The 20,439-nt window shown below is 42.2% G+C and overlaps 1 protein-coding gene across 2 annotated transcripts in view; it reads left to right on the plus strand.

Annotated features, from left to right (window-relative positions):
- SIAH3 (siah E3 ubiquitin protein ligase family member 3) overlaps positions 1 to 20,439 on the plus strand; it is a 72,007-nt gene that overhangs the window by 26,377 nt on the left and 25,191 nt on the right. Inside the window, exon 1 of one of the 2 annotated variants that reach the window (XM_055359615.2) lies at positions 5,481 to 5,654. The exons of the other annotated variant lie outside the window; for it this stretch is intronic. Within the exon in view, the coding sequence (XP_055215590.1) occupies positions 5,571 to 5,654 (84 nt within the window). The 5' untranslated portion in view covers positions 5,481 to 5,570. Of the gene's footprint in view, positions 1 to 5,480; positions 5,655 to 20,439 lie in introns of those variants that run through there. 2 annotated transcript variants of the gene reach the window in all.

The raw sequence follows: 20,439 nt of genomic DNA on the forward strand, positions 1-20,439 counted from the left end.
CCTCAGGAAGACTACTTCACAAAGGTGTGAAAAGGTCAGTTCAGATGTCACTCCCTCCAAGGTGACACTAAGCACACACCCCAGGCAGGGCTGGGGGCTGCACTCCTGGCTTGGGGGAAATCCGTTTTCTGGGGAAGAGTGTGGTGTGAGGTCTTTTCTCCATCATCCACATTCCCATCTGTTAACGCAGTGCTCCCAGAGTCGAGATAATGATTTAAAAGCTCTAATTTTGTTACATTCTGAATCCTGTCTGCCATCAAGGCTGATTGTAATGAGATTTGGCTAGGAGCTTGGCTCTTAGCTGGGGTCAATTTATCTTTGGGAGAAAGCGCTCCCATCAAAACGCCCAGGAATTATTAGCACTTAGAGGAAAGCTGAAGAGACCTATTAATGAGAGATGCCTAGGGAGTCCTGAAGTGTGAGGTGCAATTATATTTCTTATTTATTTCCCCCAGCTTCATGTTTAAGGGTGAAGAAAAGATGGGTAAGTAAGATCTCGTGGAAATCGATAAATATGTATTAAGCACCCACGATACTGTCATGCTGCCGTACGTTTGCATACCGCTTTAGCACTCACAGCAGTGAACACATTAGCACACGCCTTGGTTCTCTGTCACTTCTCAGCACAGCCCTGCAGAGTAGAGGGTGGCTTCTTTTTTGGTTTTTTGGTTTTTGTTTTTGTTTTTTTTTTTTGAGACAGAGTCTCGCTCTGTCGCCCAGGCTGGAGTGCAGTGGTGCAATCTCGTGGTTTTTGTTTTTTAATAAATGAGGAATAAGGCTCAGAGCAAATAAGTCCCCTTCTCTGATAAGTGATAGAGATTTAAACCTGGATTTTCCCAATTCCGATGCGCTGCTTTAACAAATTATACCACAACACATTGTTTGTGTGCCAGGCTCTATGTGTCTGGAGGTCCAAAGACATTTAGCACCAGTCTCTTTCCCAACAGTGGTTTTCAACTCCACCTGCATGTTAGAATCATCTAGGGAGCTTGAAACCAAGGGGAAGGGCTGAAACCTGGGTCTCAACCCCAGATACTCTGCCTTAATTAGATGAGGTTAGGCCCAGAGCCTTCCAGCTTACAAAGAAGGAAGAAAATGGCCAGTGACAGGTGAGGGGTATGGAGGCTACCCCAGACCACTTTGGGTATTCTGTTATTGCTTTTGTTAATAGCAGTGCTTTATCGACAGCAGCAAGGGGCAGGTCCTGTGCCTGCTGTGGGCCTGACTACATTCAATCTGACTTACAACCCTTTGAGGCAGCTAACATTACTGACACTCTTAGGGAATTCGATATGGCATTGTGGGACAAATAAAGGGTTTGGCACTAAAAGGAACTGACTTCAAAACCAAGTTCTGCCAGTTTTTACTTGTATAATTTTTTAACTGAAGTTCACTTAAACCTAAGTCAGATTTGCCTAGTATGTAAAACGGGTTGTAAAAATTGCCCTAATTATAGAGTGGTGAAGATTAAACAGATGAGAATGGATATTTGACCTTTGTAAGGCCTAAAATGTAGACTATTTGGTACTATGTTCACTGGGTGATGGGTTTACTAGAAACCCAAACCTCAACATCACTCAATATACCCATGTAACAAGCCTGCACATGTACCCTTGAATCTAAAATAATATTTTTTAAAAATACAGTCCCAATGTTACTACAGAGGAGAGAGCTGAGGCTCAGAGCCAGTAAGTAATTTGCCCAAGGTCACACCAGGTCACAGTCCAGATCTTTGACAAACACTGTCAGCACCACTCCCTATACTGTCAGGCCTATAGGACTAAACCACCAGATTAACACTTGCACAGTGCCTGCTGGCCCTGAAGGCCTTTGCATCTTTTGACCTTGTCTTAAAGAGAGGGTAGGATAGTGCTGAGTGATGAGAAGCAGGACAGGCTTCATGGTGTCTTTGGATAGCAGTTTTGAGACCAAAATCTTTCAAGTGCTTGGAGAATCACAGAATAGATTGAGTTCTCTAGGGCTGAGAGTTTACATTCAGGTAACTGGAGAGTTTTAAAGCTGAAAGGCATATCAACGGTAGATTTCACAAAGGAAAAGAAAATTGGAAAAACTCCAGAAGTAGACTGAGATTTAAGGTTTCTAAAGTAACGCTATAAAAAGACCTGCCTGGGAAAATAGGTCAGACTTGCCTTGCCTATAGTGGTTCTGAGGATCAGCTGAAATAGTGCACACGTGCTTTAAAAATTCGGAAGCAGCAGTTTTCAGCTCTGGCCACATATTAGAATTGCCTGGGGAGCTTTTACAGAACTCCAGCTGTAGGTGCCCACCCCAGACCGATTAAGTCAGCACTCTAGGGTTGGGCCAGGCAGTGGTCTTCGTTAAACGCTCCCCAGGCAGTTAGATTGTGCCATTACAGTTAAGAAACCGCCACTCTAAAGCGTCATGAGAATACGAGTTGTAATTCTTTTATTATTCAAGTAGACCCAGGACTATTATGGAATAGGATGCCCACCTTCTACTGAGGTTCAAATAAGAGCTAACAGCTTTAATCTGGAGCAGAGGGGACGGGTTAGATCTAAGGAGAAGCTTTCTGTCTGGAGAGGGCGGGATTCAAAGAGCTCCTAAAGTGCTTGCCCCTCTCCAGGGTGCAAGGACAGACCTTGGGACGACTTTGTGGCCTTTGTTCTTCATTTCCTCATTAAGAAAGAAAATAAAAACAGCGTCACAGAGATAACTTTCCAGGCTGGGGAGGAGGCCATGGGGCAGGCCGTGAAGTGCAAGAACACGGCACTTTAAAACCAGCTCCGTTTCAGGACAATGATGAGTTTCTGTCTTCCAGGCCTGTGGCACACCCAGCTCCCAAACAGCAAACGTTTGTCATCTATGCTGAGGATTTCAAGTCCTTTACAAGTAACATTTTTCTGATGATATAAAAAATAAGTGTTCATTTTCAAAATTAGGAAATCAAAAATATAAGAAAATAAAATCACCTATAATCCTACTGCCCAGAGGCAATCATTATTAATACCATTTTTGTCTGTTCCCTAGTCTAATATATATATATATATATATATATTTGATAATGAAAATGTTAGCTCACTTCTTCACAGCATTGATCACTCAAGTTAGTAAATTTGTAACTGAAGCTTAGATCAGAAAAGACTCAAATCCAAATGCAGTTTAATGATCTTAAAAGTCCTTTTGGCTCAGTCTGTTTTCAAATGGTCCAATATACTGTCTTACTATACTTGGAAAAAATAATGAATGATTGCTAAGAAAATATGTTCACCTCTAGGAAAATTATATTGGAGCTGAAGAACAAGTTCCCAGATCACATTCTAGAAAGACAGCAATTTTTCTGTTCTCTGTTCCTGAATCATGGCAGTGGGACACCATATAGGTCCGCACTGAGACCCCAGTGTCTTCAGAAAAGCTCCCTGTTGCACCAGCTGTCTCAGGGATGATGCTGGGGAGCTTGGACTGGGAGCGCCAAGGAGCCAGATTTCTCCGAGACACTCTGGGTCCACGTGTCACTTGCAGCAGGGGACACATGTCACAAGAGCAAAGGGGTATAGTCCTGCCGGGGACACACAGGTGTGAAGCATTCCCCACAACGGCCACTGATAACCCTCATAAATCACTCCTGGCTGGTACTCAGGCCCCTACCCCTGCTCTGTGGAGGGTGGTGCTGAAAGATAAGAAGCAGAAATCAATTGGGCACATGAAAAAGAACCTCCAGATATTTCACAGTGAACATTTGTTCTTGTTCTCTCTTCCTACCCAACGTGCTGAGCAACAAACTGTCTCTTGACTGGCTTTTGGCCCCACTCTCATTGATTTTCAACCCAAGAATTGAGCACAGCTATTTCCTAGGGGCCATGTCTAGGTAATGATATAATTAAGAGGGCCACAGAGTCATTTGCATAACACTTGCTCATAATTAGCATCTTTGTTATAGTTAATTAGGACAATGGTTAAAAATCTCTATGGTGATTTTCCACCTTGAAGTCTAATTATTTTTATGACATCAAATTTTTTTGATGGCCTACTATGTGTCAGGCACTCTACTGGGCCATGGGGCAGTATGTTCAGGCCTTTAAGAACCGATGGCTTTGCTGGGGAGACAAGAAATCAAATTCATGTGACAGTGTGATTGGGCTACTAGTACCTGTATTTGAATCCTAGAGCTGCCACAACAAAGTACCATGAATTAGGTGGCTTGAATAACAGGAATTGATTGTCTCACAGTCCAGGTGTTGGCAGGGCTTGTTCCTTCTAGGCTGTGAGGGATAATTTGTCCCAGGCCTTTCTCCTGCCTAATGGCAGCCTCGGGCATTCCATGGCTTGTAGATGGCATTCTCCCTGTGTCCTCACATCATCTTTCCTATGTGTCTATGTCTGTCTCTGCCTCCAAATTCCACTTTTTACAAAGACACCAGTCATATTAGATTAGGGCCCACCCTAATGACCTCATCTTAATTCAATCAACTTTAAAGACCCTATCTTCAAATAAGGTCACATGTGCAGGTTCACAGGTACTGGGGTTTAGAGCCTGAACATCTTTTTGGGAGACTATTCAACCCATAATGATACTCATATATATGCAGAAGGGACAGAGGGGAACACAGAGAAGGAAACAACAGACCTTGGTAGGAGAGAGTGGGGAGGACGGAGGTGGGGAAATTCCTGGAAGAGAGTATATTACGTGCAGAGGGCCAGAGGGCAGGCATCAGCCTCCTAGAACCTGGAAAGTCAGTAAGGCAGCAGGAAGCAAGCGCCAGGAGCTGCCTGGTTCCCTGGTAAGGCCAGTAAGTTCCGAGAGCCCCAGAACCTGGGAGAGGAGGGGAAAGAGAAGCCCCAGGTAACCCAGAAACTTGCAGAAGCAGCCAGGCAGAGTCTGTTTGCTCCGGGAGGGGATTTCGGAGGCTGGTGGAAAAGGAGGGCCGCGGTGGTGGGAGGAGGGCTGGAGGGAATGCTGCTGTTCAGTAGTCCTCCGAAATTGCCTGGCTCTACCACCCACACCGTACCATATGTCTGCACACTTCAGAGTTAGAAATCAAATGAACGAACTCTTAAACAAAATATGTTCTCTCCTTCTACCTTTACAAACATAGGCCTTAAACAGTCGGGAAGACCAGGTTCCAGTCACAATCCCTAGATTACAAGGAGCTCCTCACCAGAATGCAGTAGTGTGAGGAGACACAGCCCCTGGGCGGCAGCCCAGACCCTTCTCGTCCCATCTCTGGCTCCATCCCCACCACAGGAGGTTCACCTGCATGGTAGCCTGGCCCACTCGTCAATGCTTCATTTATCTCCCGGCCAACAGAGCTTCTTGACCACCTCTTGGCTTAGGGGTTCGCTCGTGGTGCTGTGAACCATCTGGGGAGGTGCTGTGGTTTGAATGTGTCCCCTCCTAAATTCAGGGTTGAAACTTAGTGGCCAATGTGATGGTATTAAGAGGTGGGACCTTTAAGTGACACATAAGTCTTGCGGATTCCTCCCTCCTGAATGGGATTAAGGCCCTTATAAAGGAGGCTTCACACAGCATTCGGCTCTCTTGCCCTTCTTCCTCCTGCTATGTGAGGACACGGCGTTCCTTTCCTCAGAGGATGCAGCAGCGAGGCACCATCTCCGAAGCAGACTGCAGCCCTCACCACACGACTGAACCCGCTGACTTCCCAGCCTCCAGAACTGTGAGGAACCCCTTTCTGTTCTTTATAAATGACCCAGCCTCTGGCATTCTGTTATAGAAGCACAAATAGACCAAGACAGGAGGGCAGAAGTCCTGCAGGCCCTGGAAGTGGGTTTGGGGCTTTGAGGGAAGAGACTAGGTCCCTGAAGTGATGTCTATCTAAGTCACGGCCCTGGAGACCCTGCCCCTGAGGTGGGCACAGCCAAGGCAGTCAGAGCCAGCCCTCCGACATGCAGGGCCCATTTTACATATAAGCACAGAGCAACCAGAAACAATTTCTAAAGCCACATTGTGTGGCCACCCAATAATTATGTTCCTCCTGAATACCAATTTCCACCACAACCTCCTTTTTCTAATTTTCCAAAGTCTGATTTCCTCTTTGCTGTTTTTTTCCTAATTTGCAGTTATTGGTTTCTTGTAGAGGCCATAATGATCTGACTCTTCCTCAGCGACCACCACTCCTTCCTGTCCCATCCACCCAGCCATGCCCAACACTGTGCAGCCCAAGGCCATGGCTGCCTCCTGGCTCTGTGAATGGGTGCACACTGTTCTTCCTTTCTTCCTTAAACGCTCCTCCCATCCTGTATCTGTTAGAAGTAAAGTCTAACCCAACAAAACAATCAAAAACAATGGCTCACGCAAAATTATAGTGTTGCTATATTAAAGCAATCTGGAGGCAAGTAGTCCCTGATGATTTGGTGACAGCACGGGGCCATCTGGGATCAGGCTCTTTTGACTTTCTACACTGGCCTCTCTTCCTGTCTCTGCATCGTGCATGGTCAGAAGCCGGTCCTGGTGCTCTGAGCCATCACAAGCACACTGCAGCCAAAGCCCTTTTCGTGGCTGTGGGTCAGCATTTAGCCAGCACCCTGTAAAGGTGGGTTTCCTTGTCCATCTCTCCATTAGAATGTGAGCACCTAAGGGACAAGGACTGCCTTTTATTCATCTCCATACCCCTAACACCCTAGCACATGAAAAGGATTAAGAGTAAAATTGTTTTGCATGAATAACTGTCTTATCATGGTAAACTGATGATGGCCCCCACCGCTGTCCACCTCCTAATCCCAGGAACTTGTGAATGTGACCTTGTGTGGCAAAGTGTTTGTAGATATGACTAAGTTAACCATTTAGATATGGTGAGAATATCTTGGATTATCTGGGTGGGCCCTAAATGCCATCACAATCGCTCTTACAAGAGGGAGATCTGACACAGGCACACAGAAGAGAAGGTGATGCGAAGACAGAACAGAGAAACATTTGAAGATGCTGGCCTTGAAACTGCAGTGATGCAGCCACAAGCCAAGGAATGCCAGCTGCCACCAGAAGCTGGAAGAGGAATGATTCTCCTCTAGAGCCTCCGGAGCGAGCGCAGTTCCGCTGATGCCTTGATTTTGGCCCAGTGATAATGATTTCAGACTTCTGGCCTTCAAAACTCTGAGAGCATTAATTTCTGTTTCTTATGCCACCAAGTTTGCTACAGCAGCCATAGGGAAAAACAATGATCTCTTTAGAAGTCATTATTTAACCTAACTAGATGCATGAAAATAGCAAATATACATATCTATGTGTAGGTGTCTTGGCTTGAGTTCTTCCAGGAGCAGACCCTGAAACAAGGACATGAACACAAGTAATTTATTTGGAAGGTGACCTGAAGAAACACCAGTAGGGGAATGAGAACATGAGATACAGATAGAAAGGAAGTCATGCAAGGTGCATTCTCAAGCAAGTTACCACTGCGGGCAGGTGGGCTGCAGTCTCTCTGGGGACCCTGGGAGGTGATGTAGGATACCTCAGAGTTGTCCTGCTCAAGAGGAGGCATCTGGGTATTTTTCTCCAATTTCTCCACATCTTTTGTCAATAGCTGCCTCTAGGGCACAGAGTTGCAGGAACTTGCAGTAGGAAGGCATCAGTGAATACAAAAGGGATGCAGGCTGGGCCTCTACTGTACCTTCTGCAATGTAGATAACAGGCAGGTGGTCTCTCCTCACACACACAATAGACAGCAAAAGGGGCACAGCGGGTAAGAGGATAGATTCAGGGCTCTGACAGACCTCAGACCAGATTTTCATCTCTAAAATGGGAATAGCAATGTTGCCTGCCTCTTGGGATTGTTGGGAAGAGTAAAATACATGTATACATATTCTCTTTATGTATAAGCTCTAAGAGAGATTCATCCTTTGCCTCTTCCAGCTTTGGGTGGCTGTTGGCATCCCTTGCCTTGTGGTTGCATCACTCCAGTCTTCGAGGCCAGCATCCGCACATCTTTCTCTGCTCTGTCTTCACATTGTTTTCTCTTCCGTAGGTTACTCTTCAAAGGTCCCTCTGCCTCCCTCACATAAGGACGCTTGTGATGGCAAGTAGGGCCCACCCGGATAGAATCCAGGATATCTCCACATCTCAAAATCCTTAATTTAATCACATCTGCAAAGACTTTTCCCATCTAAAATTGTGTGTTGTTTACAGAAATACATTCTGAGAAATGCATCAGTAGGCAATTTCATCATGTGAATATCACAGATTGCACTCACACAGACCTAGATGATCTAGCCTCCTCCACACCTAGGCTATATGGTATAGCCTATTCCTCCTGGGTTACAAACCTGCACAGCATGTGACTATATTGAATATTGTAGGCAATTGTAACAATGGTATTTGTGTATCTAAAAATATCTAAACATAGAAAAGATACATTAAAAATGCAGTATTATAATCTTATGGGACCACCATTGTATATGGCCTAAACATTGTTATGCAGTGCATGACTCTGTGTGTCTGCGTGTATGTTTACAATTATCCAGGCACTAGTTTAAGTGCTTTTAACAAATTAACTCATTTAATCCTCACAGTAATACTAAAAGGCCAGTGATATTATTCCTATTTTACCCATGTGGAAATTAAGGCATTAGCTAGTAAGGAGAGTAAACAGGATGCAGGATGCATCCCATTGCCTAGTGCAAATTCCTAACCATTATCTAGTACAGCCTTTGTCAATGACATAATAGTACCTGGTTCAGTGAAATAATAACCTGGTTGGCAATAATCACTCCATATATTATTGTTATTACTACTGTTCATTGCTACTACCTATAGGCACATGTAGTTACCGTGGGCCGTTTCTCCCCACGGTCATCATACTCTGAGCTGTCACACTGGATTGGCTGTCTTGGAGCAGGTGAGGGGCAGTTAAATGCTGCCCAGAGTGAAGAGAAACCCTTGCTGAATGTGGGTGATGTCAGAGGGCAGCCTGAGCGCAGCAGCCAGGATGGTCTCAATCTCCTGGCCTCATGATCCGCCTGCCTTGTCCTCCCAAAGTGCTGGGATTACAGGTGTGAGCCACTGTGCCCGGCCTATGGACTGTATTTTTTATCACCCCAAGATTCATATATTGCAATCCTAACCCCCATTGGAATGTTTTTAAGAGGTGGGGCTTTGGGAGGTAGTTGGGTTTAGATGACGTCATGAGGGTAGAACCCTTATGATGGTATTAGTGTCCTTATAAGAAGAGAAAGAACCTAGATCTTTCTCTTCCTCCCTCTCTCTGCCATGTGAGGATACAACAAAAAGGCAGCTGTCTGCAAACTAGGAAGCAGGCCCTCACCAGACACCAGATCTCCCAGGGCCTTGATGTTGGACTTCCTCGCCTCCAGAACTGTGAAATATTAGGTTGGTGCAAAAGTAATTGAGTATTTTAACATTACTTTTAAATGGCAGAATCTGCAATTACTTTTGCAACAACCTAGTAAGTGTCTGTTGTTTAAGCCCCTGAGCCTATATTCTGTTATAGTAGCCCAAACTGACTAAGATGGATGACGAATGAAAGAATGAATGACTCTGTAATGCTGGGGAAAAGGGCTTGTGGTCACCAAGCTGGCCAAGGGGGCAGAGCTCTAGGGACAACATTCTCCAGGCTCCCTGGCACCAAGTCTTGGGCTTTTCCTTTTGCTACCTTTGCTCTGGGGAGGCCAGACAGCCTCTTTCCCATCCTCTCTCTCTCCTTATTTCAACTGCATGACAGCATCACAGACTGAAAGAGCTGAGTGCAGCCTGGTGCCAGGACTCAGTACTGATATAGGCTCACCATGTTCCCACCGGGTCCGGGACTCAGTACTGACACAGGCTCACCATGTTCCCATCGGGTCCGGGACTCAGTACTGACACAGGCTCACCACGTTCCCACTGGGTCCAGGCAATCGCCTTCTAAGTGTGAACAGTGCAGACAGCCAGGGCAGGACACCCCCTCACTTCCCTACCATCCAGATGGGAGCCCAGAAGGCCTGGATGGGCTTCAATACACTGGCTTCCTTCTCCTGGGAAGACACGGCCTCACATTTCCAGCCCAGGAGGAGACTTGCACCTTTATTTGCTTCCTGCATTTGAGCATGTGAAGACATGCAAAACTTTCTCCAATTGTCCTAACTTCCCTTGTGTGTTTTATCTGCAAAGCCTTTTATGTCACTAGTGCAACAAAAAATCCTAGGAAATTCCTGTTTAGTCATGCTGGGATCTCAGGCTTCATTCTCAACACTCAGTGAAAGCTTCCTTACCTGGTTGCTATTTGGAGTGTGAGTGTGGGCATGTGTGTGTGTCTGTGTGTGTGTGTTATATATTTATGCACCCATATGCATCACAGGAAAGCATAGCATTAAGGAAGCTGTACCCCGGGGTCCTAGTAATTCTGTGTCATGATAGCAATCATTATAATCATTATAATCTTAGCCACCTGCTGTTCCTGAATAAATGTGAGGATTAATGGGATGCTATTAATAATGTTCCTTGAGTCCTTAGGGAAAGCTCTTTAGCAGGCACTATTTTTTAACCTCTCTCAAGTGAAAAGAAAAAAAGGATGAACTGGCAATTGGACCACATCCCAGCCTCTGCTGGCTGTGTCCTAGCCTGGGACCTTGGGCCAGTCATGTAACCCTTCTGATCCTGTCTCCTTGTCTATAAAATGGGCTCACAGGGCTTGTCTGTCCCCTTTCCTGGGGTTTAGGTGAGGATGAAACAAGATGGTATCAGTGAATGTCCTTGAAAACTGGAAAGCATGGGACATAGGAGCACACTTGGACCTACATCATCAGCCCTCAGGCTGTGTCTGCATCAGGCAGCGTGGGCATCACCTGGAAGTTCTTCTGCAGAATTCCCTGGGTCCATTCCAAATATGACTCACTTGTTTCTGCTCCATCTCCACCGGTGCTGGGAGGCATCCTTTTGGTGAATGGCATTGAACTAACAGTTGTGCATCAGGGAGAGTGGGGCTGGAGTCTCTGAAAGTTCAGAGGGAGACTTCCCATGGGATTCCAGTGCAGGCATGCCCAGGCCAGAACCCTTCTCATAACTAAACCAGGCTGAAAGTTGTCTGGTTCTTCGGAGACAGAATTGCCTTCCTTTTGGTAGACTCCTTTCCTAAAATGACCTCCAGTCCCTAGGTCAGTAGAGGTGAATGCACCCAAGAGGCAAAAATGAAGAAGCCTGGCTGAGGCATACTTGGAAAGATAAAGTGAGTGACCATGAAGGTGGCTATCTCCTGCCCTGAACTCTGACTTCAGAACATTAGGATCCTGAAGTGGTTTCCTGAGATGCAATGAAAATACCATCTGTGAGTTTCATTAGAAGTGCTTTGCCAAATACAAAAATTAGCTGGGTGTGGTGGCATGCCCCTGTAGTCCCAGCTACTTGGGAGGTTGAGGATGGAGGATTGCTTTAGCCCAGGAGGTCAAGGATGCAGTGAGCCTTGATCATACCACGGCATTCCAGCCTGGGCAACAGAGCAAGACCGTGTCTCAAAAAAAAGTACTCTTTCAGGCAACAGAGCAAGACCGTGTCTCAAAAAAAGTACCCTTTCAAAACATTCTATTACATATCAACAAAGATTAATTACAGAGTTTTCAAAGTCTAGTTAGCCTGAAAACATTCGTTTCTGTTAGGAAATATTCATTGCCCTCACCATGGCCAGAGTACAAATATCACCACCTCTCACCCTCTCCAACTAGTCCTGCCTCACTAAGCTCAAAGGAGAAGAATCATTACCATCATTACCGTCACCACCACCAGCACTCATTACCAACTACTATGTCCCAGGCAATATGCCAAAGTTTTAAATGAAATTCTTTTTAATTCTTGAAATCACCCTATTATTGTTCTGATTTTACAAATGACACTCTGAGAGGTTAAGTAACTTTGCCCAGGTTGTACAGCAAATGAACAGCTGAACCAGGACTCAGCCTTAGGGTTCCAAAGCTCATTCTCTTAATCTCTTTCCTATTTTGCCTCTCTCAGTCATACCAGAACAATCCTTCAACCACATGTCCATGGAAGCCAACCAACAGATATGGGTATGCAAGCAGTACATTCTCTTTTCTTCTCACTCTGTTCCTGCTTTCTGCAAAGTTCACCCCAGGCATTTCCAGGCCCCATGCATGCAGACACTCTTTCTCACTAAAAGGTCCATGGAAACAATGAACCAGAGAAGCAGGGGATGTTTGCCTCTTCCTATCTCTAGAGCCATCCATAACTGACCAGCAGCGACAATGCAGAGCCAAATTTTAGCAGTAGAATATCTTCAAATTAAACATTCTTGAGAGTATGAATTCTAGACTCCCATCATACTGCAGCACATTTTTTCTCAATGTCTTTGTCTCTGACCATAAGCCCAGGAGAGGAGAAACCAACCAGCTCCAGGCAAATGCACTGGGACAAAATTCCAGTCTACATGGGTCCCTGTCACCGCATTTTTCTATTTCCAGAGGGTGATTTGCTCCAATTCCAGAACACATCAATACCTCCATATGTAAGCCACCAAACACCAGCTGCCGGTAGCAGAGTTTGAAAAATACCTCCTGGATTTTAAGTATCCAGAGTGGTTTGTGGCAGCACTATAGCAGCCTGACAACCACACACACGAGTCAAGATATATGTGAGCTTCTGGTGCGGACTATTCCTCACCCAGGCACTGGTGCTGAACAGGACTTCATCCATCCATTCAGCTGACTAGCCATGATGGAGCATCCCAGTGAATGATGGATAGGACTGGGCCACTCATCTCTGATCTCCTTTGGGTAGCCCAGGTGGGACTGAGCATCCTCAGGAGGCTGGTGTCTCCTGAGGGAGGATGGAGAGTTCAGGGTCCAGAATGTTGGCTGTGGGCCCTGTTGTCTAAGTGACCTTTGTTGGACTGTGCCTTCAGGTCGCTGCCTCAGGGCTCTGGGCTGCTTTAGGAACTTTGGGGGCTGTGACTCAGGACTAGCTCGACCAGGGAGCCCATGGCAACCTGACAAGCTTCTGCCTGGGCTGCTGAAAGAAGTTCTAAACAGAGGCAGATTTCTTGGTTTGGTTTTGCTTTTGCTTTGGCTTTGTTCATTTTGTTTTGTCTCCCCCTTGACTACATTATTCTTAAAACAACATTTAGTTTTTTTAAATTATAAAAGTAGTATTTATTCTGTACAGACATTTGTAAAATATGGAAAGCCACTAAGAAAAAAACTGCCTGTAATTCCACCCAGAGATAACCACAATTATCTGGTTCTTTTGCTTTCAGTAATTTATTAAATGCAAATACATTTGATTGTATTTTTTATAAAAGCATTAAATCATATTATGCATATATAGTTTTACCTTACTTTTTAAAAAAGCTATATATTGTAAACATTTTACAATATCAGAATGCAGGTAGGGACTTCTTGGGTAAGCAGTATGGGGTCTTTCCAGCCCAGTAATTTCTGATTTCAATCTTAGCCAGGCTAGAGAAAGAGGGCTCAAATTATTGACATTCTCAACTGAAACTTTCCTTATGGTAGCAAAGCCGACAATTCTGCCCTGGCAATTTCTCCATGAGGCCCGGCCTCTCAGTCTCTGGTCAGCATATATGATTTATCTGGGGTGTCTGTTATAATGTCCAGAGATTCTGATTCTGCAGACTTGTGGACACAAAAAACATGTCTAGCACATGTAATGATTTCCAAACCACAGTCTATAAATTTCTGGTGTAGCCTTAAGGGTGGAACAAAACTTACAGAGTCCATTTAAAGGTCTCAGTTCTGCGGAGCCCCCAACACACGCATTCTCCCTACCTTAAGTCCTAGAGGCTTAGCCAATTACCTTGAGGCAGCAGCCACTGAAAGTTCAGAGGTTATGCAGGGCAGCCTCAGGATTTATGTCCACTTCAGGAGTCATTGACCTACATCAACTTCTTTTATGAGTCAGGACCAGGCAGGGATCATCAATATTGTTACAATAGGGTTGGAAGCCCACTCATTCACTGTGTGGGATGTACTGCCGAAGGCGAAAACGGAGGCCTCAGAGCCTCCTTGTTTAGCTTTTAGGTTTACTTTGCCTTATCAGATGCGAAACGGGTACAAGTCTTAAACATATTCATAATTTGAGATGTGCAATAGATATAACATTCTTTTCTCTATAACTGAATTTAATATATATTCTGGTTCCCATTCCATCAAGAATGGAAACCTAATTTTAACCAGGATGGAGATTCCCTACTGTGCCCAGTGTTGAGTCCAAGTTTTGGGGGGCCTATGAAGTAATGTTCTGGTAGATAAGAAAAGTATGCACGTACATATGGACATAAGTTTATTATAAATTTTACTGATATAAAGTATGTGTAATACAATTTACAAATAATAACAAAATATACAATATTCTTTATTTTAAATTTCATATAACTACACAGAATGTATTTATTGGTTTTGTTGAACTCTTGTATCTGTAGCCAACCTACAGTTACAATTCAGCCATTGTTTAACAAAATTAGACTATGTTGGCTATCCAGTTCATGGAAAAAGTCACCATGTCATTGATGAATGTGTGTGACTTAAATATGAATGTTGGTTGATGTTTTCTTGTATGTTAACAGATAAAAGTGAAACAACAAAGATAAATGTCAGATTATCACTCACTGCTCAGTGACATGAACTATTTATTTGCTGAGTTGGATAATAGTTTTAGGATACTAAAAGACTATTTCCGTAATTTTTTGTGCTATTTAACACAAAGTAACACCTATATACCAGGACACTTTTAGGTATAGTTTGCCCTTATTAACATTTTCTTCATCACTTTCTTCAGTCTACTCTACAAAATCAACAAAACAGAAAATCAAGCCCTGATATATAGCATTTGCCAATTTCCATGGTGTAAATATTCCCACCATGACTAATTTTAAGCTACCAACACAACATCACCGCACATGAAGTTGGGAAGAGGTTTTTAGTATTTCTACCATATAGATACAGATACAAATACAGATTTACAGATATGTAAGCAACCTCAAGAACACATTTAATAGCAAAATATAATAAAATATTTAGGAAGTAATGAGCTTTGAGTATTTACTACCTGGGTTGTTAATGTAAGTTATTTAATTCAGTTTGTTTAATTTTAACAATGGCTGTGTTTAACCATCAGCTCACAAAATTTCTAAAACTTCAACAATTAGCTCTTGTGAGCTAATACACTACTGGGCATATGTAATGTCAATGATTCGATTTGGAGGGCATTCTTTCTAGCTGTTGTCATCTATCCATATTGACACCACTGAGAGTCCTTGCTGCCATCTGGTGTCCAGTCATTGGTCACAGCAAATTGCTGCTGTGTCCTGACTTTTTTACACTGAGTCTTCTCTAGGTCCGTAAGTTCTCTCTTGCTTCTATGCCTCTCTGGATGAATGGGAAATACAGATTTAAAAACTCAGTAGGAGTAGGGGATTTTTTTCTCTAATAATATACAATGCTAAACTTCCTGCTCTACTAAATCTAATAAATAGAACTATAAGTATTTGGTTCTCTGTGCTGTTCTAACAATCTGCTTTGTTTTCTCATGCACTTGAATCACCATGTTTTAATACTGTAGCTTTATTCTATGTTTTACAATTTTATTGAATAGTCTCCTTCATAACTATTTATTTTTCAGCAATCTGACTATAATTGCACATTTATTTTTTCATATAAACTTTTTAAATTACTTGAGTTTTTTTTTAGTATTCTGGTGTGTTTATTACAATCTTGTTAATTTTAGGGAATGTCAACATATTTATAACAGTGAATCATCCTATTGAATAGATGATACTTTTATTTATTCAATTCTTTCTTAGAGTTCTTCTGTAGCATTTTACGTTTTTTTCTTATAGCCTGTGACTGTTTCCTATAAAATTTATTCCAAGGTATTATTTTTAATATGAACAGCTACTTCTTATTTGAAAGTGTGAAAATTATTGATTTGTATTTACTAAATTTGTGCTTTACTGAATTCTTCAAATTTTATGATTTTTTCCAGTTGGTTCTCTCATTTCCAAAGTTTTATACCTTTTATTTCTTTTTTCCCATCAAATTGCATTGGCTACTTCCTGTGGAATGTTAAATAATAGTAATATAGTGAACATTCATGGTTTGTTTCTGATTTCAGTGATGCTTCCAGAGTGTACCCACTAAAAACGTCAGTCTACTTGTTAAGAAAGTTTCTGTCTTTTACTATTAGTGTAACAGTTTTATTGAAATAAAATTCACATACCTTTAAATTTTTATTTATTTTCTTCAGCTTTTAAGTTTAGGGGGTAAATGTGCAGGTTTGTTACATGGGTAAATTGCATGTCACTAAGGCTTGGTATATGAATAATCCTGTCATCCAGGTAGTGAGCATAGCACGCAATAGATACTTTTTCAACCATTGTCTTCCTTCCACCCTCCCCACTCTCATAGTCCCCAGTGTCTATTGGTGCCATCTTTATATGCATGTGTACTCAATGTTTAGCTCCCTGTTGTAAGTGAGAACATGTGGTATTTGGTTTTCTGTTCCTGCATTACTTCGCTTAATATCATGGCCTCCAGCTCCATCCATGTTGCTGCAAAGGATATAATTTCACTCACTTTTATGGCTGTGTAGTATTCCATGGTGTATATGTACCACATTTTCTTTATCCAGTCCACCATTGATGGGGACCTGGGTTGATTCCATGTCTTTGCTATTGTGAGGAGTGCTGTGATGAAAATATGAGTGTGTTTATCTTTTTGGTAGAACAATGTCTTTTCCTTTGCGTATATACTCCATGATGGAATTGCTGGGTCAAATGGTAGTTCTGTTTTAAATTATTTGAGAAATCTCCAAACTGCTTTCCACAGTGGCTGAACTAATTTACATTTCCACCAACAGTATATAAATGTTCCCTTTTCTTCACAACCTCATCAACATGTTATTTTTTGTCTTTTTAATAGCCATTCTGATGGGGACAAAATGGCATCTCATTGTGGTTTTGATTTGCATTTCTCTGATGATTAATGATGTTGAGGATTGTTTCATATATTTGTATGTCACATGTATGTCTTCTTTTGAGAAGTGTCTGTCATGTCCTTTGCCCATTTTTAATGGGGTTATTTGGCTTTGCTTGTTGAATTAGGTTTCTTATAGATTCTGGACATTAGACTGTTGTCAGATGCATAGTTTGCAAATATTTTCTACCATTCTGTAAATTGTCTGTTTAGCCTGTAAATAGTTTCTTTTGCTGTGCAGAAGCTCTTTAGTTTAATTAGGTCCCACTTGTCAATTTCTGTCTTTGTTGCAATTGCTTTTAGGGACTTAGTTATAAATTCTTTGCCAAGGCCACTGTCCAGAATGGTATATCCTAGTTTTCTTCTAAGATTTTTATAGTTTGAGGTCTTACATTTCCGTTTTTAATCCATCTTGAGTTAATTTTTATATATGGCGAAAGGTAGAGGTCCATTTTCATTCTTCTGCATATAGCTGGCTAATTATCCCAGCACAATTTATTGAATAGGGAGTCCTTTTCCCATTGCTTGTTATTGTCAACTTTATCAAAGATCAGATTATTATAATTGTGCAGCTTTATTTTTGGGTTCTCTATCCTGTTCCATTGGTCTATGGTCTGTTTTTATACCAGTATTGTGCTGTTTTGGTTACTGTAGCTTTGTAGTATAGTTTGAAGTCAGGTAGTGTGATGCCTCCAACTTTCTTCTTTTTGCTTCATATTGCTTTGGCTATTCGTGCTCTTTTTTTGTTCCATATAAATTTTAGAATAGTTTTTTTCTAATTCTGTGAAAGGTAATGTTGATAGTTTGATAGGAATAGCATTGAATCTGTAGATGACTTTGGGCAGTATGGCTATTTTGACAATATTGGGCATAGGAAGCTTTTCCATTTGCTTGTATCATCTATGATTTCTTTCAGCAGTGTTTTGTAGTTCTCCTTGTAGAGATCTTTCACTTACTTGGTTAGATGTATTCCAAAGTATTTTGTGTGTGTGTGTGTGTGTGTTATAAATGGGATTGAGTTCTTGATTTGACTCAGCTTGAACATTATTGGTGTATAAAATGCTACCAATTTTTGTACATTGATTTTGTATCCTAAAACTTTACTGAAGTCGTTTATCATCTCTAGGATCCTTTTGGTGGAGCCTTTAGGGTTTTCTAGATATAGAATCATGTCATCAATGAAGGGAGATACTTGGACTACTTATTTTCGTGTTTGGATGCCTTTTATTTCCTTCTCTTGCCTGATTGCTCTGGCTTGGACTTCCAATACTATGTTGAATAGGAATAGTGACAGTGGCCATCCTTGTCGTGTTTCAGTTCTTAAGGAGAATGCTTCCAGCTTTTGCCCCTTCAGTATAATGTTGGCTGTGGGTTTGTCATAGATGGCTTTTAATATTTTGAGTTATCACATACCTTTTAAAGTGTATAATTCAATTGATTTTAGTATATTCACGGAGTTGCACAACCATTAGCACTATCTAATTTTAGAATGTTTTCATCACCCCAAAAGAAATCCCATATTTGTTAGCAACCACTCCACTCTACCCTCCCTCCAACCCTTGGCAACCCATCTTTTTTCTGTATCTGTGCATTTGCCTATTCTGGACAGTTCATGTAAATAGAATTATATAATATGTGATCTTTCGCCACTGGCTTCTTTGACTTAACATAATGTTTTCAAGGTTTATCTATGTTGTAGCATGTAGTAATAACAATATATTAATATTAAACACATTAATAGAATTAATAGTAATAACAAACTTGCCTAAATAATATATAGCTTTTATTTTTAAAAATATAATATGTATGCCCTCCCCAAGCTTGCATTTTTGACATTAAAGTTAACTTTTAAATTAAAAGTTTTTAATTGGGGAAGAAAAAATATATAATATGTAAAATAATTATTTTTGTAAAAGTTCCAGCCACAGTTTACTTTTTAGGAATCAATGTGTTTTCAGTGTATAATTGTACATATCTCTACAAATCGGTTGTAGGTAATTGGATAAAAATATGGATTTTGTAACTGCTACCAGCCTTATATCCTTCTTTACATCTTACCCCACCTACCTGGAATTTTTTATTAGGAGTTTTCTTATGTCATCCTTGTCCATATCCCCCTTAAAATCCTTCAGTGGCACACCAAAGCCTTCATAACAAGACTCAAACTCCTTAGCAGTCTTGATAACAGGACTCAAACTCCTTATACATAGCTCTTCTATGCTATGTATAGCATAGAAGCTATGTATAGGGGCCTCTTCTGCGTAATTTCTCATCATTCTCACCCACCTGGACATCAACTACCTTGACCTTCCGGGATTGCTGAACTATTTGTAACTTTCAGGGCTGCTGAATTCTGTTGCTTTTTGTCTTCCTCAATGTTCTTTTCTTCTCCCTATAAATGGTCCTTTGCCAAGATAATTCCCATTCATCCTTCAAGGCCCAGCTCACTTACGACCTCCTCCATGAGACCTTCCTTGGCCAGAGTTTTCTCATTGTCTTTCCTCTGTGTTCCCACAGCTCCCTGGGCTTATTTCTGTCATAGCATTTATCACACATTCCTTGTAGTTGTCTATTTTCCAGCCAACCCCCATTAGACTGTACATCCTTTTGTGGACAGACACTGGGTATTATTTATCATTTTGTCACCAGGATCTGGCACATGAAAGAGGGTTGATAAAGTTTGATGAATGAATGAATGAATAAAACTAAATCCATATACTCCAGCTTTAGGCATTTGAATAGGGACTACCTGATCACTTGCTGTATATGCACCTGTGACCTAAGACAGAGCTATACAAAATGCAGGCCTCACTTTCAAACTACTTAAAAGATTAAGGCACTCCTGCCCACACCCTGCCAAACAGGCTTTCTAGTCTGCGGCTGCCTTTCTTTTTTTTTTTTGACAGAGTTTTGCTCTTGTCACCCAGGCTGGAGTGCAGTAAGTGATCTCAGCTCACTACAACCTCCTTCTCCCAGGTTCAAGCAATTCTCCTGCCTCAACCTCTTGAGTAGCTGGGATTATAGGCGGCCGCCACCAAGCCCAGCTAATTTTTGTATTTTTAGTAGAGATGGGGTTTCACCATGTTAGCCAGGCTGGTCTTGAACTCCTGACCTCAGTTGATCCACCTGCCTTGGCCTCCCAAAGTACTGGGATTACAGGCGTGAGCCACCACGCCTGGCCTGCAGCTGCTTTGATCCAGCCTCCTTGCTCTGCCTTCTTTATCTAGCCTAATGCATATTAATTTGGGATGGCAACATGCTGAATGTAGATCTGGAGCTAGCTGGGGGCTTCATAAGTCTCACCAAGGCCTCTGATCTCTGTTTTAGAATATTGCATTATCCCAGAGTGTCCCCACGGCCTATCCCAAGGTATGAGTTGGGGCTTCTAGTGACAGTAAATGTAGCTCCCTAGTGTCTGGGAGTGAATACCTCTGCGGAAAATCATCCTAAATATCCAGAAGCTTTTCCCATTATCCTTTCTGCTCAGGGGTCACATCCCCACATCCAAAAGAAGGA

This window comes from Gorilla gorilla, chromosome 14 (assembly GCF_029281585.2).
Source record: "Gorilla gorilla gorilla isolate KB3781 chromosome 14, NHGRI_mGorGor1-v2.1_pri, whole genome shotgun sequence".
Taxonomy (NCBI): Eukaryota; Metazoa; Chordata; class Mammalia; order Primates; family Hominidae; genus Gorilla; species Gorilla gorilla.